A 24,377-nucleotide genomic window follows, 5' to 3' on the forward strand; every position below is an offset into this window, starting at 1 on the left:
GAGAGAAAACTTCCTTATTTCCCTTTTAAGGGGGTGTGAAAGATTTGTGGGGTGGTTATTTTTTGGGGACACCTCAACCTTGATATGGATCCCTAAGACTTTATTTCCGCGTCTCAGCGCTGTTCTGCGAGGTTTGACTTGACCGTTGTGGCTCGACTGCCAGGTCCGACTAAAATCAGCAAAACAATGAAGCGTACTTCGGGCAGGGGCTGCGCACACAAGAGCGAAACAGGGATAACCGGCAGCTTCTGGCGTTGAAGCCTGACCTTGGCCAGCCGCCGCCCGCCCGCTGGTCCGGGGGCACTCCCCCGGGAGGGGAACGACCGGTGCTGTGCCCGGAGGCCAGTTTCGGGGAAGTGACCCTGTGCGGACCCACACGTCCCCCGCAGAGTCCCGGCCCTGCGAGCGCTGACCCCCTCCACGCCGACCCGGGAAGGAAGCGGAGCCCCCGGCGGGGGCAGGAGGCGGGCCGGCCCCTCCCGGGGGTGGGCGGCGGGCGGGGCGCGGCGGCTCCTCCTCGCCGGGCCGGGGTTAGTTTCGGAGCGGAGCCGGGGGTGACGGTAGCAGCGCCCGGTGGGAACAAAGCGCAGGACGGGGCGGTGAGGCCGGGCTCGGCACCTCCCGCAACAGGTTTCTTCCCCGCGCGTCCCTAAGCGGTGGCGCAGGCCCTCCGCCTCCCGGGTCGCTGGTCTCCCGCTCCGGGCGGCGGGGCCGTCCCCGGCCGTCCCCATGCGGTTCGGCTCTAAGATGATGCCGGTGAGTCCTGGGCGGGCAAGGGCCGCGGGGAGACTCGGCTCGGAGCGGCGGGTGGAGCCTGGGGGCCGCCCCCGGGGCGCGGAAAGTTGGAGCGGGGCAGCGGGAGGGAAAATGGATTCTGCGGACGTGGAGGGGAGTGGGAGGGAGACTCTCCTTCCCTCCGGCCTTCCCTCCGACCAGCGCGGGCTCCGCAGCTGCGGTGCGGCCGCGCAGGGGCTTCCCCTCCCCCTCCCGGCTTTTTTTACCCGCGCAGCTCTTCCTTTCCTTCTTCTCACGCTGGGATCAACTTGTTCGACGGGCCCGCTGGAGCGCAGCCAGCGCGGGGGGCCCGCAGCGCACGGGAGCTTCCCCCTCCGTCCCGCTCCGAGGGGCTGCGGGGTTGGATGGGATAAGGCTGCCCCCGCCGGGGCTGTTTCGCCCTGGGGTAAACAGGCACCTCCTCTGAATCCTGCTTTTTTTCCTTGCGTTGAATGGTATGAAGTTCTTAAAGTTGTTTTGAGCTGTGCTGCTTCTCCTTCTGGGGGGGTGGTGGTGGTGGTTTTGTTTCCGAGCGCCCGGGCTCCGAGAGGAAGATGGTGTCCATGTTGTTTACGGTTCAAAGGGATGATTTGGTCTCGGGGGTAGGTATTCCCATCCTTGTCTGGGAGAGTTGCAGGAGGTGGCGGTGGTGTGAGTTAAACCTGGCTTGCTCTGGGAGGCGTTTCACGTTAACACTTTCAAAAGGGACAGGGAGGACCACCTCCTATCAGAGTTTCAACATGAATTTTCAGACTACACCGTTGTTGTTAGCTGAAGTTGGATGGAAGCATAGCACAGCACTTCTGCTTAGTTTTCAGCACAAATATGTGAAGGTAGTGACATAAAATACTTAGTTTTCTTTAAAAGTATGCCTGCCTCTACCTGGTTTTACCAGCAGGGATGCCCCATGAAATCTATAATCTGTTGTTCTGAGAGACTGGAATATGTACAGAAAATCTCAGCGAGTTTAATACCCGTTTAGGCTGAGCAGAGGGTGTTCTAAAACGTTCTCTCTGCCACCCTGCCCCAGGTGATGTGGCCTACCTTACTTCACTTGGTACCCAATAGCTTTGCATGCATAAGTAGTCCACTCAACAGCACTCTTCTATTAAAGATTGTTTCCAGTTTAACTCTTCCAGGAGCTGACTGAAGTAAGTGAGGAAGGAACTGTAAGGAAGGTGAAACTGGGAATCCATGCTGGAAGGATATGGGTGTCTCAGGGATGCTTGTTTTGCTGTTGCTGTGAGGTTCTTCCTCTGCAATTAGGAGGAAATAATGAGTGATAGTTGGATCTAGAACACTAGAGAAGGAGGGGTGACTTACTGTAACTAATGAGGGAGGCACAGACAGAATATGAGCCTGACTACAGATTAAATAGCTGATGCATTGTGCAACCGTGATGTTGTCTGCCTATGAAAACTTAGAAAAACAAGCAGTAAATATAACAAGGTGTTAATTCAACCCATGTCAAAACCCGGCTAGGTAAGCACTCTCATATTACAATGAGATCTCCCAGAGATGCTATTGCTGGCCAGTTCCTTGTCACTGAGTTCAAATAAAGGCAAAAACTAGCAGGAGCAGTCTTACCCCATGAGAGGACAAATTCTGGAGTATGCATTGCCCTGGTGGCTCAGACATTTCTTTGGCTCAACTAATTGGTGATTCTTGGTTTTAACCCATAAATAAAGGGATGGATACTGCCTTTTCATGTTGTGTTTACTGTGAGTAATGAAAGATTTGTGAAGGCTGAATGTGGCTAAAGGAATGAAAACTACAAGTATTATGAATATTACAACTTTAATTCAGCTTAACCACCCCCCCCAAACCAAACAAAAACCTCACTTTTGGCATAATCTTCAGGGCAGAAGATTTCCAACAGTGCAAAAAGGTGCTGTAGAAGTGCTCTGGTTCACTGTCTGTAGGGCAAATAGCAGCCACTTGCCACTTTGAGAACATTTTATAGTAAATATACTCACATGAATGTGAATACGAAAGTGTGGAAAACACAGTGCCAAAAGCAAGCCTTACTGTCTTACTATTGATCTTTTTTTAAGTATTTCTACATATTTCCTCATCATCTTTTAGTTAAAAAAACCCCCCACCCTCTCATTTCTATTTTTATAAAGAGATTGAAGAAGTTCAGAGTGGGAAGAGAAGGAGGGTTTGAAGAAAGGAGGGAGTGGGACATCTGAGTGCTCTTTTGTGCAGTAATGAGGTGTTCATAGACTTGAGTATCTTTATCTGTAGTAGTAGGCTGGCCCTAAACCATCTGCAGAATGTTTTCTTTCTTGCTTAACGCTTCTTAAGAGGTCTCATTCTCTTCCCCACCCTCCAAATCAAATTGTCCCTATAAGATTTTAACTCTCTGCTCCAGCTCTGTCTCTCCTGTGCTCCAGAAGGTAGCGTGGACAAGGGAGGGCTCGTGACTCCAAATGCGTGATTTCAGCCCGGATTTCACCTCTGAGTAGCTGCCACTGAAAAGCTTGGAAGCTGCTGTAGCAGCATAGCTACCCATGCTCTTGGAGGGGCTGCCCTGAGATGGGAATGTTTTCCTTGTGGTGATGACAGACAGGGCTCAACTGCTGCTGTAACCATATGTCAGGACAATGTGATTAAAAGTCTGCGTAAGGGTGTAATATGAAGTAATTTGCGTGTAGCTGTACTGATGAAGGTAATAACAGGGTTAATGCTGGCAAGCTGTGTGAAGTCTCACCTTTCATCTGGGAAGGCTTGTGGGAGTGTGACTGGTACTGTTAAGTAGTGAAAAGGAGCTGGAAACACTTTCTGAAATAGCATATTTTTCTGCAGCATAATTGGTCTCTCTCCCTTGTTTTACATTATTACCCTAAAGATAAGCATGTATTGAGAAATAATTTGCATCATTATGCATACTGGATAAATGGCTTTTTGCAGGCAGTGGGAGGTAACACAGATTGAGCTACTCTTTAATGCCCAGAGAAGTTTTTGGATCAAACCCTGTGGATCTAGAAAAGGGTCCATTTTGCAGTCTGTCTTATGTGCAGTAGTTATTGGGAGCCTCCTTGTGATCAGGATGGATCCAGGGTTAGGGACTAACTTGGCAAACTGGAGAGAGCTTAAGTTCCTAAATTAGTTTTGCCTTCTAGTATCAGAAATGACTTAAATTTCTGAAACTGATGTTTCCTGATAACTGTGTGTTCTTTTCTAATCAAGTTCAACTGTGCTTGGTGTAAGTGTAACTCTGCAACTTTGATATAGGGAGCTGTGCTGAGTGCCTTGTTCCAAGTGGTCTTCTCTGAGCTGTTATGTCCAGTGAGCACTGGATTTAAAATGAATATTGTCATTGCAGAATCCTTGCTACTTTTTGGATGTTTGTCTTTTCTGGTGTATTTAACCTTAAAAAAACCCCACAACCCAAACCCTGCCATGCTGCTACAACCCAAATGATTAAAGCTTGTTTTGCTCGTTCCATTAGGTAATTAATTGGAATTGCCATATGGATTCTGAATTACTGGAGTAGTAGTAGCCCATCTTGGGGCAATTTTCTTAGGAAACACTTTTCTTGCAGCTTAACTAAAGAAATTTTAGCAGAAATAAACCTCTTGTGCTTTGTAAGATGAGCAGCTATGGGTTTATAAACAAACTGACCCCCAGGAGAGCTGAACAGCCTGTTCTGATACCAAGACATGATCTCTAGGATCAAAGCCCCGTTTCCTGTAGTCTTTTAATTATTTAAACTCTACTCAGGTTTATTGGTCATTAACGCTGTTTTTCTTGTCTGCCTGCATGAATGGGGCTTAAGACTGTGAGCTCTTCTGAGCATATGCATTATATCTTCATCTGGTTTAAGTACTTAGTATCTGTTGTCTGTTCTTTTAACTGAATTTCCATTTAATGTTAATTATTGGAAAGTTTTAATACTGTGATTGTAGTCAAGCATTTTAATGTGGTGTTCAGAGTTAAAGTATTTTGTCTAGGATGCTGAATAAAGCTTAGGTGGTGGTTCTGCTGAGCTTTCTTACCTCTAAACAACTTCTGCCTCTTGCACTTCTCTTATAAACTGTCATTATGCACAATAGGAAATACTGCCTTGAAGTTCCCAAAGTACTTCTTATATTTTTTTAATCTTTCCTGTTGTTACGACAAGATCTTTTTTTTTTTTTTTTTTTTTTTTTCTGTCCTGTGGATAATTATTCCAGGAATAGTTTTAAATACATTCAATTTCTCAGATGACTTTTTAAATACCTTAACCTTCCATCTGCAATTTGTGTTGGATTGTGCTGTGGTATGTTAAATATCTTTGTTTCTTTGTGTGGCTTTTGTCAAATGGGGGAAGGGCAATATTACAAATTCATACCAGATCAAGCTGTGGAGGCCATGGGAATAGTTAATTATGCTGCTTCTGATCTATTCAACAGTTCAGGGTGGGAGTGCCTCGTGGGGCTCTTGCATTTACTGTTTCAAGGGCTCATATGTGGTGATGAAGTTTGGGATGGGCGGATAATTTCTTTCTTCTTTTCTTCCTAGTGTTGCCAGATGGGATCTCAGCTTTATTAGTGAGCAGGTCTGCTTCACAGCATTAATTTACATGCAAGTCAGTTGGACTTTAAAAGAGGCAGGTATAAAGGTTATTTCAGCAGAATAAACTAGCAGAATGGCAATGTGCCTAGCATTCCTTTCAAATTATTGATTAAGAAACTGTCTTGAAAGTGCTCCATTTGTCTAGCTGCTGTCCTTGTTAGTAGTCTGCCTCAGGGACTCTCCTTTCTCTCCCACTGAGCATGTTACTGAGCTTGTTTAATTATGGGCAGAGTTGTGCCTTGCTGCTGTACAGCCTCTGAAGGGGGAGCTGGGTAACCCCTGGGAGGCTGACTCAAGTTACCTCCCATGGCTTGATGGCACAGCTGGAGGAGGACTTCTTGCTTCCTTTTGCATGTGCCCACTGATAACAGAGGAACCCCCAGATCCTTCTAAGCTGTAGACTTTCAACTTCCTGTGAAGTGTAAAAACTTATTTAATGCTCTAGAAACTGGAAGGTACTCCTGTTCATGAGGTAACGGGCAGATGAAACTCTCCTCTTTGCTCTCAGTTTTATTATCTTTAGGCCTGGTTTCTCTCAGCTTAGTCACTTGTGAGTCAGGCCGAGTCTTTTTGATCTCCAGCTCTCAAACAGTCAGACAATATTGTGTATAAAGGTCACTAGAAATCCTGGACATTATGTGAAGTATACTTAATTGTCTTAGTCACTGTTGCTTAATTGTTTTAGGGGTTTCAGGCTTTTCTGTTGAACGTGAAAGACCTGAAGTGTTGTTTAAAACAGCATCGTGGTGGTATATTCAAAACAATATCATGTTAGATAATGATAGCTGTAGTTTGTGGTAAATATGCCTGGAGAGGGAATGGTGAGTGAATCAGAGACAGGACAGCAATCACGACTCTCTGATGCTGGACATGTTAAAAGGCAGAAACCACTCTTCCGCTTGCTTTTGCTATTAGCTTTTTGTTAATCATTAACGCTCTGGATCTTGCTGCTAGTGTTTAGAGTTAGTCATGCATGTGTCCTCCCCACTTGTTTCACCACGGCGATGTCATTATGTGGACGTTCAACCCAATTGTGTCTAAAGGGTGAGCCTTTAGACACAAAAAGGTGTCAAAAAGGGTGAGGGGTTTTGTTGCTGTGCTGTTAATAGACAGAATTTTATTACTGAGATGATAATGTTGTTTCTGTACCAATTTCTTCTAGCGTGATGCTTCCAGATCTTAGTATGATACGATCCTTTGATAGATGGCTGTGTGCAGTGCCATGACTTCTATAGGCGTCTATTTTAAAAAGGAGAATTAGGGGAACACTTCTTGCCTACTTATTTATTTACTTGTTTTAATCCTACTTACATCTTTGTTTCTTCCTTTTGCAAAGTAAAGCATATACATTGTAAAGTCAAGCATCACTGCAGTTATCCCTCGTTCTGCATGGTTCTCTTATTGCTGGTTGATTCAGGAAAACCTTTATCTGCATTATATCTGGGTTATGGTGATAGTACCCCAACTCAAGTAAAAACATGGACATGTTCACTGAGCTGACTTGAAAGCTTCTGATGTTATTATTTGGAGTCATTCGGTATCAAACATCTGGTCTGTAAAATACTAACTGCTACGGATCAGAGCATTTAATAAAGTGAGTGGAAGCTGCAGGGAGGTTAAGCCACTTGTTAAAGGTCATGTGGTGAGTTCAGCTTGGGATTTGGGAGACATGTAGAGTAAAAACAAGTGGGTACATATTGGTGTGGCTGTAATACAAGTCTGTCATATCCAGTGTAAGTATTAAATGGTCTTGGTTAAGGTAATTACATGGCCTGCACCTCTGCTTCTTTAGGGTTAATCATGAATGGAGAGAGAACCTTTATGGTAAGTCATTCAGTTCCATGCTTGAGAACGGTCCCCCAGAGAGGTGCTTGTTCATAAATCCTTTACGTGTGTGTGAAGCCAGTGTTCAGTGTTCTGTTTAAGGCATATCTTGGATATAAGAAGCAGCATGTGAGTTTTTTGTCAAATAACTTAGGAGATTTTCCTTGTCTTTTGATACTTTTTTTTTTTTTTTTTTTTTTTTTGAGGCTTAACTGCTTAAGGAGCAATTTAGATCTAAGCTTGGATTACTTTTATTGTATTGCAATAGAATGTTAAATCCCATTGTTTATTCAAATTGAAAGCTAAGGAAGAGTCTCTGGAATCATGTTGTCTTCTTGCCTTCAATTTCATTCTGTCATTTAAAAGAGGAAAATCCATGTTTTCTTAGTTCTTCAGCAGGTTCTTTTTTAATGCTGTCATTGTTATCCCACTTGAGCTCTGTGCTGCACCAAACCACCCGTGTGCTCTGGTACTCCGGTGGAGCCGCAGCCTGCCAGTCTGTGAACATGTCGAGGCCTTGCAGATAAGGAACTAGAAGACTACACGTAAGCACTGGTGTAGAGTATCCCTCTTGCATTCACTAGGTGTCAAGGCTTGTCCTTCTGCAAGGTTACTGTCCCCTTCTTGGGTTACAGTAGCCACAAGCCTCTTTAGCAAGACACAGAGGGATCTCGTCCCCCTATTCCTTAGTTTTGCTGGATGAAGTTGAATTTGTGTAAATTGGCTGGGCTGGCACACGGAAACCATCGAATCACAGAATACCAGGTTGGACAGGACCCCAGGTATCATCTGTTCCAACCTTTCTAGGCAAGGCATGACCTAGACCTGATGTCCCAGCACCGTGTCCGGTTGAATCTTAAAAATATCCAGTGTTGGGGAATCCATGAAGGCTCTTATGCCCTGTTATTGGAGCTCTTATTCAGCTGTTTGTCGTACCACTGCTCAGTTATAACTTGGTGGTAATTCCCTTGATGCCTGAGAGTAGTGGCTTGTCTGGTGTGCTTTTTTTCCTTTTTGAAGTGTGTGCAAACACCTTTTTTCACCCTGCTCTCCGTCCTACATAAGTGTTTGCTACTCTGAATGCAGAGCCTCACCTAGATCAGTATCTGGGCTGTTGCGGAGCAGTGATTGATGGCTTCTGTCCTGACTTCTCCAGGAAGGTGAAACCCATTCTTGCCATCTTTGAGCATCCCAGGGCTGGGAAGACCCTCTAAAGGATGGGATTCCCAGAATCTGTTAGAGGTTCTGAGGTGTAGTGAGACTGTGTGTGTCTCTCTACATAATGAAGCATTCAGGAAAAGCTGACACAGCAGGGAATGTGGCTGATTTCTGTCTGCAAGAGAGGGAGGGAGGTGTTGCTGAGTCGTGAAAGGCAGGGTGCGTAGGGGCCAGGCAAAATACTCCAGACCTCCTTGGAGAATGCCACAAAGCTCTCTTGTGAAATACCAAACCCAACAAAGTGACCCTGCCATGGGTCATGACGGGCTGTGTTTCTGAAGAACATTGCCTGCTTGTCATGCAGCCCCATAGCCACTTAATCAGTGATAGCCATGCTGTATCTTCCAGCCTTTCGAGAACACGTTTTACTACAAGTAAAGGTTTGTGTGGGGAAGCTATGGAAACAGCCCTGTGTGTTTCTTGCCTCTGCATCGTTATTCCTATGCTATTGTATGTAGGTCTTGCCCACGAGGCCTTTCTGCAGTGTTGCACAAAACCATTGTTATTTAGAATGCTTCTCTTGCAAACAGCATTTAGTGAGGTTGGGTTAGAGGGAAAAGTTTTCTGCCTCCAGGGAAGCTGAATGAATGGCCAAATAGTAACAGGCTGAAGGGGACAATTTCTGGAGTTCTTGGGCACAAGAAGCCTGTTGAGGAGCCCAGCATAGTATAAATGTTGATTTGATTACACTCTAGTGTGTTTAATTTGTATGAAAGAGCTGTGGCATCCCCTCAGTGACCACCATCTGTGGAGATCACAGTCATGACTTTGCTGGTGACAACATGCAGAGCCACCCAAGCAAACCTGCTGCCTCTCTGAACTGCTCTCCCTTCTTTCACTTCTCAGCTGGTGTGTCTGTGTAGAGCCTGATATTGCTTAGAATGAGTGCTGGGGAGTAAGCAGCACTTAAATAAAACCTGTCAGACTGATCAACTGTACAATCTGCCACCCTTCTGCAGCTCCTGTTAGAGTAGCTGAATGTTTCCTGGTGAAAGTTAAAGGATGTAGAGCTCCACATGACAGGAGCAAAGGTTAAATCAGTGGGGTACTTGGTGGGCTAATAGGCTGACTGATGGGGCAAGATTTCTCCTTCCTAGTTCTGCTGTACTTGTTTTACATATCCTATTATAACGTGGTTTATGAAGACCATCTGACCATCCATCGTTTCTAGTGTTGGAATAGCCCCACTGGTCCCTTTTAACTAGCAAAATTACAAAGAAGATCCATCTGTTTTGGTGCGAAAGCTCAATGTGTCTTCTGTGCCAGTTGAATGTAGTGTAATCAGTATCTGCACAGTTACTAATGACTTCCTGTGTGTTTGCAGCCCAGAAGTGGTAGGACAAAACCCCCTTCTTTATGGCTTTGAATAATAACTGCAGCTGTTGTCAAACAGATATGATCACCAAGCATAGGCATTTTGTGCTGGTTCCCTCTGGCATTGCTGGTGGCTATTTTGATTGTTTGCATTGCCATGCGCAGGCTGCTCTCAGTGTACTGGCAGTCATCTGGGTCTGACAAGCAAAGGTTATTCTTCAAGGTACACTTCCATTGCAAGAGGAGTTCCTGCCCAGAACTGTTGATGAGTTGGAGAGAGATACCCTTCTGCAAAGGTACATGGTGTGACATTACACCTAATTAATTTAATAGTAGGATGCTGCCTAAATGGATGGTCTTGTTCCTTTGGTTTCAGCCTCCACCCAAAGCCGCGTGTCTTTTGTAGCTTCCCCTTGAATTTAGCAAGGGGTGACGGCTGACTAAGTGTAAGTGCTACCTACACCAAAGACAAAAAGCATCAAAAAGGCTTATATGGTGGAAGTGATTTGCCATGTGGCTGCACACTTGGACATAATGGGGGTGGGATTTGGGAAGAGCATGGCTTACCTCTGACAACTCACCATTTAGGCCAGCTAAGCTGTACCAGTCAGGTGATATCTTATGCTTTCCTTAACCACCATGTTGTCTTGAGATGGTAATAGAGGGGAATTTCACCATCATCTTTGGGTATTCTCACTCACTGAGATGATTAAGCTGGACTAATACAAACATATATTTATCCTGGTGAGATAGAGAATCTCATGTAGCAGGAAGCCTCTGCTTCCTGGAGGCAAGTATATAGGAAGCTGGAGCTGACCTTGAAAGCAGTAAAGTCCAGACTGTTGTTGGTCTGAAATTCCTGTTTTGAGTGTTTCTTTTTCGCTTGTCCTGAAGGTAGATGGCTGAACAGCATGTTCTGGGCTTGCAGCATGAAGGAGATGTCAACCTGTGGTTTCACATTGTAGTAATGCACTTTAGGATACCAGACTGGCCAGCTTGTATCACAGAACAGCCCAAACAGTGCATCCTGTGACCTCCTCACACTGCAATTACCTGTGTGGTTAAACATGTGTCATTGTTTTGGGTGCCAGAAATGGTGTGTCCTCTGACTTACCTGTGCACGTCATGAGTGTTTTGGTTTGTCACAGATCTGTTTCATGGAGGTAGGACACACATTTTGGCAGCTGTTTTCTTGGAGGAGTGACTAACGTGATATAAGGAGTAGTATTTTCAAAAGTGTTTGGCACTGAGCTCTATGAAATTGCTGGCATTGGAGTAAACTGGTGTTCTGCACTTTTTTTTCTGACTTGCTTTTTGTTGCTATTAAATCACAAAGTTTATGCGCTCTAATTTTAACTGAGGTAGACAGTGACTAGAGAAAAAGAAAAATCCTCTTTTCTACTTCAGTACTCTGCCTCTCCCATGGGTGCTCCCAGCACAGCCCTCTGTTGCCAGTGAATAAAAGGTAATAATTTGCTTGCTGTGAGACAGGTCAGGCACTTGTTGCATGCTAAATAAGGGTTTGACTTGCATGTGCTCGTGCGCTGCGATGGAGTGCTTCCTGGCGTGAATGTTGATTGTCTTTTTGTTGGTGAGATTATTATACATTGGCTGGAAAGACAGAAAATGAGTGTTTTTAAACCCAGTGAAGAGTTGGTGTCATAGGCAGTGGGTGGTGTGGTGTGGGTGGTAAGGTGCCAGTTGGCTGCGATAGCCAGCCTGTTTTATTGAAGTGTAGGTTGTGTTAAATATGCTTTCAGCCCTGATGTGGGTGTAACTTTGCTTTTCTCTGTGAAGGATCCTAGCCTATACCAATTCTCTTTCGATTACCAGGAAAAATACTAGCCTTTCTTTTCATTGTAAGAATATACCTGCATCGTAAGGGACTAATTTGAGATGTGTAATTCTCAAGTGTCTCGACACGGAGCACTTTGTATGGCTTTTTACTGGCCTCTAGCCGTCCAGGAGGCTAAGAGAACAGTAAGGCTTATTCCCAATGGGGGGGATGCAAAGCTCTAGAGCAGCTTAGTTTCTTTTTTTATGTTTTCCTTTATTTAGTAGTTATTATTATTATTTTTTTAGTGCAAAGACTGCCTCTGGGTTTGACGCAGGTACAGCAAATTGAGATGATTCAGGCTTAAGCTTGAGTTCATAACCCTGATCATTATGCTTGGATGTTGCTGTGGCTTAAGGCTCTCGTTAGGTGCAACATGTGTTGCTGTACTGAAGAATGGGAGGAGGAGTAAGTGTAAACCCCTGTGGTTATGTTGTACGAGTCAGACTGTTATCCTTTCCTAGAGTATAGTACCTATTGGAAGAATTTTATGGTATTATTTTTTTTTACCTGCCTAAAAAGAATATTAATTGCTTTCTCCTTGTGTACCAAGTGTTTATAACTCAATGCTAAATGCAGAAGATGAGGCAGAGCCTGCCTGAAGGGGCAAGCCTCCAAAGACCCAATTCTCCTTCGCTGACTCCAGGAGGAGGAGGAGCAAGCTCCAAGTAGGACACCAACAGTACAAGTCCAAACACCATGTAAAGGCATGATTCTGCCAGTTGGCTTGCAGCGGGTTTTGGTGATGTGTCCAACAGTGCAAAATCGATGGTTCTAAGGAGCCTCAAGGAAAGATTTGAGGAGAAGGGGGAAGAGTACTGAGGCGGGGGGAAGTATATGGAGGTGAGGAACTTCACAGATGGCAAAGGGAAGAAATCTGTGAACATGCTGCTGTGTGGAACAATATGAAGAATGTATTCAGCGTTTGTTTACCCTGAATTCCTGCAGTTGTTAAACTAAATTGGTGCAAATCCAAGTGTGGATTCAGGTCTGAGCAGAATGAGCTGTACATGATGTGCTGGCAAATGTGGATGCTCGGTAAAAGGCTGTGGTTTCTCACATGTGTTACTGAAACCAGTTTAGTTTATATATCTGAAAAAACAAACAAACTGGTCTACGTCTTTTACAATGTTTTCTTATACTGTATGCTGATGTTGCAATAGATACCTGCAGTGTGAAAGTAGACGTGGCTTTAAAAGCCGCACTTGATTTGAGACATTCTTGCCTTCAGTGACATGTGATAGCTCAGCCAAGGAGCATGGACTGTGTTGCTCCTGTGCTTAGCGTTCATCCAAACAGTGAGCTTTGTTTGCATAGACCTTTCTGCTGTCTGGCTTATGGGGGGACTTTTGCTCTTTTCTTGTGTGTGAGAATGACTCAAGAAATACATCAAGTTGGAAACTGTAACTTGGATTCGAAGTAAAAGTCTTTGGGAAGCTCTCTTCTTAATGGTCTTGTGCCTAATACTCTCTTGAAAGAGCGGAGGTGGAGGTTAGGAATCCTGTGTTTACCAGTCCTGAGCTGTGCCTGATTTCACAAAATCAAAATGGCTAAACCAAGAGAATGATGGTTTTCTATAAGGTTTGGCAGAAAGAGAGTAATCACATCTTCCTCATTTGTAAGTCTGAACTGAAGCACTGAGCTCTGTCTTTGAGGGTGCAGTCCATGAACTACAAGGGTTGCAAACCTACATCTGTTAATTTCAGATGGCAGCAATGCTTGGCCAGAACTCTGACTGTTTTCCTTGCAGCTCTTCAGATTCCCCTAATGATGATTCAGATGTATGCCTGATAGCGAGACCTAATGTGGCGTTTGTGCTGTAGTGTTTTGCCCAGTTTATCTAGTGTGTACCAAAAGGCTTTCATTCTGTTCTCTCTACATTAAGGATAAAGGGGAGAAAAAAGAAGGGGAGGGGAAATGTTTCTCTTTGCTGTTTCCAGCTCTTTCTCCCATCCTCCCCAGAGTGCACATAGATGTATGTTTTGAGTCCTGGAAAAGATTGACATTTTCACCAAAGATAAAATACGAATATATAATAAACTTATCTTTAAAATAATCTATACAAGCAGAAACTACCATGCCTTTTACAGTAAAGGCTTAGTCTTGTTTTCTCCTGTGATACAATTGAAAGGGAAAAGAGCTGTGCTTTATATAGACTGGGAATAAGCTGAACAATCCCATGGTGCTTCCTACTGTACTCCACCTACCTTGCATCATAACTTCCTTTCTCGTATTTATGGCCAAAAGCCAGTGCAATATAAGTGGAGTAGTGTGTGCAGCGGGTGAGAACCCAACTCCATGCGTTTAGGTGTGGCTATAGGCAAATACTAAACTTGACTCTCCATTGCTGTTGAACCTAGCTTTATTGGACAGCTGAATATGAAAAGGACTGGGGATAGCAATCATCCCGCGTGCCTGTCTTCTAGTAAGTCTATTATAATCTTTTCTTACCTTAATCTTTTACTTACCTTAATCTTCAGGTCTAGTAAGTGAGGATGTTGCCTACTGAAGGACTGTTTTCAGGTTCTGAGGAACTCGATGTGAAAGAATCACTGAATTACTTTATTATTGTGGTATACTTTGCATTAAATGGAGAGGTGTAACTATATACCAGCTCAGAGTGCTGCTTATCAGAACAGGAAAATGTGCTGTTGTGCAGGCTGTCTTCTCTTGTTTAGAAAGTTGCATCAAGTCAGCAAAAATATCTGTTTTAGCAGCTGATTTTTTCGTGGCCATCTGGGAAGGTGCAGCATCAGTGCTCCCACTAGGTAAGGTGCAAGACTTCCTTTTAAAACTCTTTGTTTGGAGGGGTTTTATATTTAACAGGGAAGTCTCATTTCTGGCTAAAACTGTGGGTATCGCGTCTGTGGGTGGAAGCAGTTATTTCTCATTTCTGTTGCCTGTACTTGAGATTTGATAGCTAGTTTAGTCATCCTAAAAATTCAATGTTGCCAGTTTTTCAGCTCAGATTAACTTCTAGAAATATATTTTAGTTCTGGATGTAGATGTAAATTCATAGAGTTGTTTAGATTGGGAAAGACCTAAAGAGCAGCTTTTAATGCCTCCTTAAAACCTAGAGCTAAGTAAATTTGTTATGTAAGCTAAGACCATTACTTAGCTGTGTTATGGAAATACAAAAACCCCAAACACTAATATTGTGTGCTTCAAGGATATTAGGTTTCAGTCTAAAATGCAGGGAATATGAAATGTGGTACAGAATTATTAGCTCTAATGCAAGGTAAGAAATCGTGATTTCCAGAGGCACTATGCTTGTTTGGCCACCAAATAATGTTCTTGTCTCTGTCATTGCCTCCTTGTATGCCTTAGTTTCCCTGCCTAGAAAGTAGGAAACTGCTTGCTTGTGTCACGACTTCCTGGTCATAAGATGCTTTGAAGATGAAAAATACTATGTGAATGGATGCCATGGTTTGTATTGTATGTTGCATGCTGTGCAGGAAGACTACATAAAGTTAGGAATTCAGCAAATGGTAAAAACCAGAGTGAAGTTCTGGGGCTTTTTTTTTTTGTGTTTAATCTTTACTGGATTATAATATTTCGTAAGGGCTGAGTTTTGCCTTGGAACATTGTTGTCCATTGTTGCAATTTTATGATCTGAATTAGATCTTTCACCAGAAACTGTTGGGTAGGAAAAGTATGTTCATCCTTTAAACTCTGGTAGTTTCAGCAATTAGTGAAGCCCGTATATTTTAATTTGCATCATGCACAGTAATAGTTTTCTCCTGAATATTTGCATCCTTATATTAATTATTAATATAATAATATTATTAGTGTATTAATTAGAAAGTGTCCAATGTAACAGCCTTTTAATACCCAAGATGTCTGATTACAGTTTTATAGTAAATAAGGAGTAAGAGAATGCTGCTCCTTACAGAAACGCCATCAAACCTGAAAAGTAAATTGCATTTCTACTCCCCCCCACCCCCTTTTTATATTCAATAATTGAGGCCTTCTGATCTAAGGAGAAGATTGGTATGACGTCTTTCATATGAAATGATATCCTGTGAGATGGATGTGAATCGTAAGGCATGTGTTTGCTCAGGTTCGTATTCCAGACAGGTTTGAAAGCTGACTTCTGGGTTTTTAATACAACAAAGCAGGAGCCAAAATACAGTATGGTTGTAGCCTAGCAGTTTTGTAGAGCTAGCCATTAAATATTTTACTTTGAATTGAAAACTAACTTGCAGATGTTGAGAGCTGTTATGTCGTATTTAATATCAGTGCAATTGCATGAAATGATCCTGTTGATGAGATTAGCAGCAAATGGGTCAGATTTGCAGGCAAATGTAAGGCGCTCTGGGACTGACGTGCAGAAGAGAGATGAAGGATTATAAAGTGGGGTGTGACTTGCTTTAATTGATGCCCTTTTCTGTCCTCATGTTTGGTTGCTTTTCTTGCTAGGTTCTCTTCCTGTTCCTGGGCGTGTTACAATCCAGACTTAGTGGCTGTAGGTGGAGGTGATGCATAAATAATATGGGTTGGAACAAAATGATATATTTCACGTTGAGAGAACTCAAAGTTGTAATTCACACCGATTTGGATTTTCTTAGGTTTGTTTCTGAAGAGGCAGGCTTTTTTGAGACATAAGGTCCTTTCTGTTTGGTGCTCTGCTTTGCCATTCAGTTGTTTGTAAGTAGTACATTGCAGTCATTCCTTGCAAAAACTTGCTTTAGCTTGTGTGTCCTTGCTCTTTGTGTCCTTTGATGCCCTTGGTGCATCCGATCGAACTGCCTCATTTGGTGGCTCCATAGCTGCAAACTTTTATTTTCTAAGCTGTGGCAGAGTCAGCTAAAACCTGTGATGTGATTTTGAGAAGGAACTGCTTTAGTAGCTACATAACACATCCCTGGATCCTTGCAAGTATGCCACAGTACCGGTGAACAGTGAGTACCTCTTGGGGGTGGGGACTGAGGGGGAAGTCTTTAGGTTAGAATTTAGGTAGGGACCTGACTTCTGTTTAAAGGTGCTCAGCCTGTATGCCGAGCACCTAAAACTCAGTCTTTAGAAGTCTTGAGAGGAAATAAACCTAATGGACTTGTCAGATAGTTCAGTATTTGCCTGGATGCTGTCTTTAAAAGAAGAGTAAGGTCTGACTGAGATTTCTTTGCCCTCCTCCTTATTTGTTTAACCATTTATGCCTAGCTTGAAACTGATTTTTTTTTTACATGTTATTTCTCCTTTTTTCCCCTTTATATTAATTCCTGGATGCCTATATATAACTGTCTTAACACCTTTGGTTTTAGGAAGGAGCAAAAGATGGCTTTAATATTCTAGCTTGATGCAATTTTTAGGCTTCCAACTTCTGAGCAAGGTGTCATGAGGCAATTCTTGTTTCCTTTGTTTTTCACAGCGATCAAAAAGCAATATAAATTAGCTGGGAGGGTGGTTAATAAATGTTGTATTTGCACTGTTCTTAGGGGAAAGATAAGTTCTTGGGATCCCAGTGCAACGTGGCATAAGCCACAGCCGCCACTAAGTGTTGTGAGCAGTGCCAAGAAGCCATAGCAGGCTTTTGGTTCACAGCAGCTTCTTCTATCTTTTCCACCCTCTCTGGAGAGAGGGACATCTCTCTGGGTGCTCTCTGGTCAATGCTTGCCCTAGGCTCCTGTGCAGCCAGGTGGGGAGCAGGGTGCTCCAGGAGACCTTGTAGATGTGGAGGCAGTGGAGCAGGCAGGGCTTGCTCCTTGCCTCTCTCCTGCAAGGTGTTCAATGTGACTACCATTTGCATGGCAGAGAAGGGACACAGCTACCTAGAGGACTTTTGAAGCATCTCAGCATTGCCTCTGGAGCTAAAGGGAAGTGGGATGAGGTAACTGTGAAGTTCGTGTCAGTTTTGTAGCCTTTCGGTTGCTTTAGACTCTTAAGACTTCGAGGTATGTTTTGCAGAGTGTGGTTTAATTATTTATACACTTCCTGCCCTCTCCCAGTTCCTATGTGGGGATATGTGGGATAGAGACACTACCAAATCTCAGAAATGGCTCTCACATACCAGGTTTAAATGCTTTTGGCTTAAGGTATTAGTAATTATCCTGAGCATTGTGGATAGAAATGGCACCTTGTGATCCTTCCTGTGTAGTTGTCTGGATTGGTAAATCCTAAGGATTAACAACTGGATATAAACGGGCACACTGAAGAGTGAACAGCCGTGCTAGGGTCAAATTAGGCCTCCTTTGTGTGTATAATGCCATGTTTTTTATAATTTTCTCTTGATGCCCATCTGTGAGCTCATCTTTTAAAACCAATAAGTGTTACTGCAGATGCACAGCCTGTGCAACTTAGTGTTCTGAATACGAGGTTGTACAGCATTAAATGTGAAGCATTGATGTGTTTTACATACCTATATAACCCTGCTCTAAAGCTATTTGGGGAACTTCTTATTTTATACTTCTCTGCCCTAATTTTTGTGATTAAGAGCTATTCCTACCTGGTTGCACGTGGCATCCCTCGCCATCAGCCTCCTCTAGAAACACTACATCAAAAAGATACCGTGTTTAGTGACAAAAGATTAAAGCTGAGTATCAGAGTTCCTGCTTGGGAAGCTTTGTCTCTTAATTTAGGTCAGGACTTCAGCGTGTTGTGCTGTAAACAGCATAATGGTTGCGCCAGTCTTCACTACCTAATAAGTGTTATGTGGTAAGCTGATCCTACCTGCCTGCCACACAGCTCTGGCCCACACAAAGCATACCCGAGAGGGAGCAGCTTAAAACACATTCCCTGCCACCCTGGGCGAGCAGCTGTGACCCTGGCTGGCAGGCAGGATGCTCTCCTCCAAGGGCAGAGCTGTGGAGTGAGCAGTAGCCTTGATTAAACATAAAATACTCAAGTTCTGGGTGTCCCACCCCATCTGCGGGCTCTCCACAGCATTCACCGGCTTCCTTCAGTCAGTAACTGGAACTTTGTTGCTGCCTTTGCATTTTTCACATTGTCTCTCCTAATTCCTTTCCTTACAAGTGTTTGTGTGTGGGAATGTGACAAGGAGAAGGTTGGGGGAGCTAAACATTTTCCTAAGGGTTGCAGGCAGTTTTGAGCTTTATTTCAGCAGGTTTTTCCCACTCTGTGAATATTTTTGGAAGGTCTTCAGGAATTTATCCAGAAACTATTGTCTTGAGGAGCTAGGCAAAACCAGAGATCAAGCTCTGTGTGCTCTTGGTGCTAAATCTGGTTCAGTGCCAGGGCCTGAAATACTATTGGCAAGTGTTTATACTGCCACAAGTGGGACAAATGCTTATACTCTGTATAACAAGACAGGCTGAGTGTGGAGTGCTTTTGCAGAAGTCCTTAAAAGAATTAAGGCAGCTTCTCTCAGAGGGGTGGAGGGAATCTTGGTACTGGAAAGACTTGGGAGACATCAGGGATGTGCATGGTTGTATTCCAGGAGAATCCCCAAGAGGGAGTTCCTAAAACTGTAAAGAAGATGGAGCTAAATTTTACTTTGCAGTGGCATGAAAACCCCCTCTGATTCTGGAATATTCACACAAAATCACAGAAGTAATGCTTGTGGTAATGGTTTTGTGCTTTGTTGTTGCTTGTGTGGTGTTGTTGCTATTGTTTTTCAATTAAGAAGAATATTTATACCTGTTTCTTGCCTTGCTTGATTTGGACTTTCTTTATTTTGACCTTTGAACTGGTGTCTGTAAGGATGCATATACCTCCTTTACCCTATAAATGAGGACAGGTAAGGATTTGTTTTTTCCAGCTCTATGAAAAAGATGAGCTGTGTAGCCCTATTGATAAGGTTTTCTATTGCTTGAAATACTTAGTGAGTAATTGCTTGCTGGGTATATTTGACAGGTTTTTGTGTTGCTGGAAGTCATGCGACTAGCAGCCAGTTGATAGTGAAATTGAGAACAGGTCTCAGAAGAGAGTTGACATTAATTTTTAGCTAGCAGCTAAACTTTGATAGCAGTTTAATATTAATAGCATACAGTGAGGTGGTGTTCCGAGGCAGTCATCACTGATATTTCCTATCAAATAAGGCAACTAATTTCTAAAGTGCTCATTTCCTAGTTGTGGCAGGAAAGACACAAGCAAGAATAACATCTGTGTGGTGTGTTTGTACAGAATAATAACCAAAGATCAAGGATCCTTCTACAGCTATGAAGACGAAAGCCAAGTAAAATACCCTTACTTCCCTGTGAATAACGTTTGGGGGGACCTTGTATTCAGACTGAGACTAGGGGTGTACCAAGTAGACTTATGTTTCTGAGAAACCCTCAGATGAAATGTGTTATGGTGATGTAAATTACATTTCTACTTCACTGCCTACATAGTAAGGTCTGTTCTATTTTAGTGTGGTTTTTTTACAGACATAAGTGCTGTAGTTTTTCACTATAAAGTATATTTCTGAACTCTAGATGGCTGTTTCTCCTGCTGTGTCAAATAGGTGCAGTATATAGATACAGTAAGGTGGGGGGAGTTCTGATGCATCATGTTAAGGGCAAAGGAAGGAGCAGTAGGTCCAGATTTGAAACCACACAATCTTCCAGCAAGGTAATTTAGTTGAGCAGAGAGTAACTCCTGTTGGGTCTCGCTTGTACCAGAATCTGGTTTTGTTTTGAAATTCTGTATGCACAGTAGTTGATAACAAATGATACAATTGTGTTGAAAATAAAGCATTTAATGAGAGGGTTGTGGCTCTGATGTGCAGTCTGTGTTACAAAATAACCATGTGCTGTTGTCTTTTTGTGTTTTCCAGATGTTTCTGACCGTGTACCTCAGTAACAATGAGCAGCACTTCACTGAGGTGCCAGTCACCCCTGAAACAACCTGCAGAGATGTGGTGGAGCTCTGCAAGGAGCCTGGTGAGAGTGAGTGCCACCTGGCTGAGGTGTGGTGTGGCTCAGGTAGGTTGGGCTTGCACTTTGTGGATTACTAAGTGTTTTTTGGGCTTGCATTTTGTGAATTACTATACCCATTCATTGCTTCTAATACAGTAGCACGCAGAGACCTGACAGATGTGGTTCTGTCCCAGAGGGTTTCTGCCTTATAGCTCTGCTAATCTCTTCATCAGACCTGCTGTATGATCATGTATCTACAGAAAGGCTCACACATGCAAAAATGATCTGAAAGCAAAAGAAGGGGACTCAAGCTGCAGATGTTCTTGTGTCTATGCAGCCCTTCTCTGACTGAAATGAGTCTCTGAGGGTGTGGGGGAGTTGTTTTCTTTCCTTCTCCTCACAGTGGATCCCAGTGGCCTGTGCGTGTATTTGAAGTAGTACGTTGATAGTTCAGTGACCCAGTCAGAATTGTTTCTTCAACCCTGTAGGCATTTTCATGTGCAACGGCAAAGGAAAACTTCCTTTTTCTGATGACACCTTCATTGTTCCCAATTGTGTTAATTTAGTTTGGAAGTGAAGGAGCATTACCAGAATTAATAGGAGTTACCTGATGTGAAGTGCTCTAAAGAAGGTGTGGGGGAGGGAGGGCATAGAAACTGGTTTGGACTGTTCCCTGTCCTTTTAAGCCTGTGGAAGAGGGTTTTATGGAGGTGGTCAGTTGTGGCTTTTTTAATTCTGTGTTCTTGCTGACTTTTGTCTTGGAGGTTCATGTCTCCCTGGCTTGCAGTGCTCCACTGGAACTGGAGAACATGTCAACAAACAAATGAAAAGCTGAAGCATGGCTAACTTTTCATGGCTTCAGTGCAAAGGGATTATTGACTATGTCCTGTCTCTGTGGTACTCATTAGATACTGGTAGTTATCCGGAGGTGTAAAATAGATGAAGGGGTTTAAGTAATGAAAGATAATTATAATTGATCCAACATCTTTGAGATGCTTCAACAAAACTATAAAAGAATCAGATGATGAGGGCTTATGTTCCTGTCTTCTGCTGCTGTTGGCTTACGCTCACATCTGTTCAAAGAAGTCTTTGAGCCGGATGTTTGTTTAATAGCATGAGATACCTGAGTTGTCTCTTGGGTTGTCTCTTCTGGCAGTTTCTGATACTTCTAAATTTAAAAAATGCAACAGAATTTTCTCCTTAGAAAAGAAGCATCTTTTCTATATAAATGGTAGTAAAATAAAATCACCAACCAAGCATGGAAAGAGGTATTTTAGGAAGGTTTTTTTTATTGTACATCTTTGTCCAACTCTGTGTAAATCAACACAATACCAAACTCTGTAGTGAAACACAAGTAAAATAAAGGTTTTGGTAAACCCACTGAATTTATAGTTAGCTGTAGCCCCATGCCCTGTCAAAAAGCACATATTGTGATGGTGAAGGACAGGATTTTCCTTTTGTTACCAAAGTTGGAGCCCTGCTAGAGTGGGCAGCTCCTCTTCTTGTGTTTCTTGAACTTGGAATCTTGATTGGCTTTGAGATATTGATGCAGAATATGCTAGAAATGGCAGCAAGATTGTCCTGAAATCAAGGGGAGAACACCTATAGTGTGAGGCAAGTGAAGTCTGCCAGTACTTCGTGTCCAAACAGTTTTGTTAAGCTCAAAAGTGAGCTTCCGGCTGAGTGAGATCATGTAATACATGAAGGCTTATTTGTAAAATCAGGCTGTCAGCCTCTCTGCTTCTCAAGGAGATGTAAGAAAATAATCTGGATACAGAAACATAAAGCAGAGATTTTTTTCTTGAAATTAGTCTTTGTAAAGACGTCATGAGACACCATGAGAACAGATAATCTGGATGTTACTTGCACAGCTATTGTTGTAAGACAGAAAAAAACCCAAACCCCTCCCTGTATACAGTGAAAACCTTGACAGTTGTTTTAGAAACCAAATTATTCTTGTTCTTTTCACTGATCTTGTCATACTTACTCATTATTTAGTTCTGTACACAAACACTGCTACGTGTGTGTATGTGTATAAAACTGTAAACAGGTTCAAATTGTACCTGCTAACAAAAAATGCATTAGTCTCAAACCATGGAAGATTGAAAGATTTGAGTACTGGCTGAAGTATGTGCATGTTGTTTCACATAAAATATATCCTTTCTTAAGCATCTGTATAACATCAAGTAGTAACCATTTGCAAAAACAACCATTTGCTGCCACCCGTCCCTAAATCCAACATATACAAATCATATATGTTTGATTTATTGGGTGGGGGGCAGCAAGGGCAGGAAAAACTTTTAGCTTCTACCTAATCTCGTTCGAGTTGTCAGCAAAGTTCACTATCTTGTTTTGCCAAGATACGCCACAACTTCTGTTGTGTTTGCCTTTTACACTGAACAAATGAAACTATTTTAAACCAAACATGGCACAGCGCAGCTAACCTGGGGTAGAAACGAAAGATTTATGTAGGAAAATGACTTCTCAGGCTTCAGTTACTGAGATCGGATTGTTCTTGCCTCGCTTGTCTCCCTCTCTTTACGATGCTTGCTCAGGAATTTTAGCTTCTGTTGTCAGACCTTATTAAGGGTACTTTGAAAGATTGCTGCAAGTGCGCTTGAGGCACTCTGCGCCCTGAAGGGGGCAAGTTTCCTACTCGCCCTGTCCTCCCAGTTTTGTTTGAAATTTGATGAGTATCAGGGCGAACTTTCTTCATCTTCCTGTTATTGCCAGAATTCTGCTAGGCGACTACCTTGGCCATTGTGGCAAGCAGTCAGAAGGTGTGTGCATGTATGAAGACTTCTTTTTTTCCTCTTTATAAGACAGGGAATTAAAAAGAAGTCTGATTGTTTGTCCTGTTTTCTTGAGCTTTCCAAATGTAGTTTCGTTTGCTATTTGAAAATCCCTTTGACCTTCCTTTTGAAGTCACTGAGTGGTATTGACAGAATCCTTTTCAAAGGGCATCTCCCTTGATTATAGAGTTTCAGTTGAAGTATTGCCAAGCTGCTAGAAATCTGCCTCCTAAGCCTGCTGTATATTCTTGAAGATGGAAATCTGACAATGGTACTATTGGGGTTTTTTTGTTTTTTGCCTTTTTTTCCTCTTGAATTAAGGTTTAGCAGATGAAGAGCTTTTTTAGCTGTCTAGACAACTAACCACCAAGAGACTGCTTTTTCTGTAACAGTGACCTACTTGCTTATTCTGTAAAGCTAATCTCTTTTGACAGTGACTCCAGAAATTTTCCTTCCTAGATTGCTTGAGCACAGCTGCAGCATTTTCATTTAAAGAAACACTTTTATGTTGAAAAGAGCTTTTTATGTGCTGAAAACATGTTAGTAGCTTCAATTCTCAACACCAATGATTTTTTTTCCCCCTGAAATGATTATTCCATATTAATATAGTGACTTGAAAGACTCCATTGAATATGAATTACCAACTCTGATTTTTCTTTCTTTTTTCTATTTCTTTTCCTCCCCTTAAATAATGAAAGGAAACACCCAACAGAAGCAATGTCAGCAAAACCAAAACTGGTGCAGAAGTGGTGGTGTTTCAGTCTTTCTCTGCTTGTCTTATTTCTAAAGCCAGGAATAATATCCTCTGTTTGTCTGGCACCCAGTGCAGATGGATCCAACATGATACTATGAGTGTAGCCTGACTACTTAAAGCTAGCTACTGAGATCTGTTGACCGCACAGTTGCCATCACTTTTAAAATACATATAAAAATGTGTGGTACAATGCTAGAAAACCAAAAGCAATTGCTTTTCTGTAATGATTTATTAATTTCTCAGTATATCCTGTCTGTGAATGCCCAGCTATGAAATGTATAAATTCCGGAGCAACAGTAATACAGCAAGGGAGGAGTACTGGTAAATTATGGCAGTAGGTGTAGACTCCCACTGCATTTTTGTAATATCAAAAGGCAATGAGTGAGGGTTAAAAATAAGATGTGACTGAATCCTGAACTTGGGAACAGGAGCAGGAAAAGAAATTCACTGGAACTGTGCGCGTAACTTTTAAAGAAACTTCATCTTAACTGAAAGAAATTGCAAGTTCTTAT

General features: G+C 42.8%; 1 protein-coding gene across 3 annotated transcripts in view; it reads left to right on the forward strand.

Annotated features, from left to right (window-relative positions):
• Positions 1-531: 531 nt before the first annotated feature.
• The window catches only part of TP53BP2 (tumor protein p53 binding protein 2), a 48,363-nt gene continuing 24,517 nt past the window's right edge, over positions 532-24,377 (forward strand). For 2 of the 3 annotated variants that reach the window (XM_030499782.1, XM_030499783.1), the window contains exons 1-2: positions 532-756; positions 20,238-20,385. In XM_030499782.1, coding sequence (XP_030355642.1) covers positions 730-756; positions 20,238-20,385 — 175 coding nt within the window. In that variant the 5' untranslated portion in view covers positions 532-729. Of the gene's footprint in view, positions 757-13,932; positions 13,950-20,237; positions 20,386-24,377 lie in introns of those variants that run through there. The other variant, XM_030499784.1, reaches the window with a different exon arrangement.

The sequence above is a fragment of the Strigops habroptila genome, chromosome 10 (assembly GCF_004027225.2).
Source record: "Strigops habroptila isolate Jane chromosome 10, bStrHab1.2.pri, whole genome shotgun sequence".
In the NCBI taxonomy this organism is placed as follows: Eukaryota; Metazoa; Chordata; class Aves; order Psittaciformes; family Psittacidae; genus Strigops; species Strigops habroptila.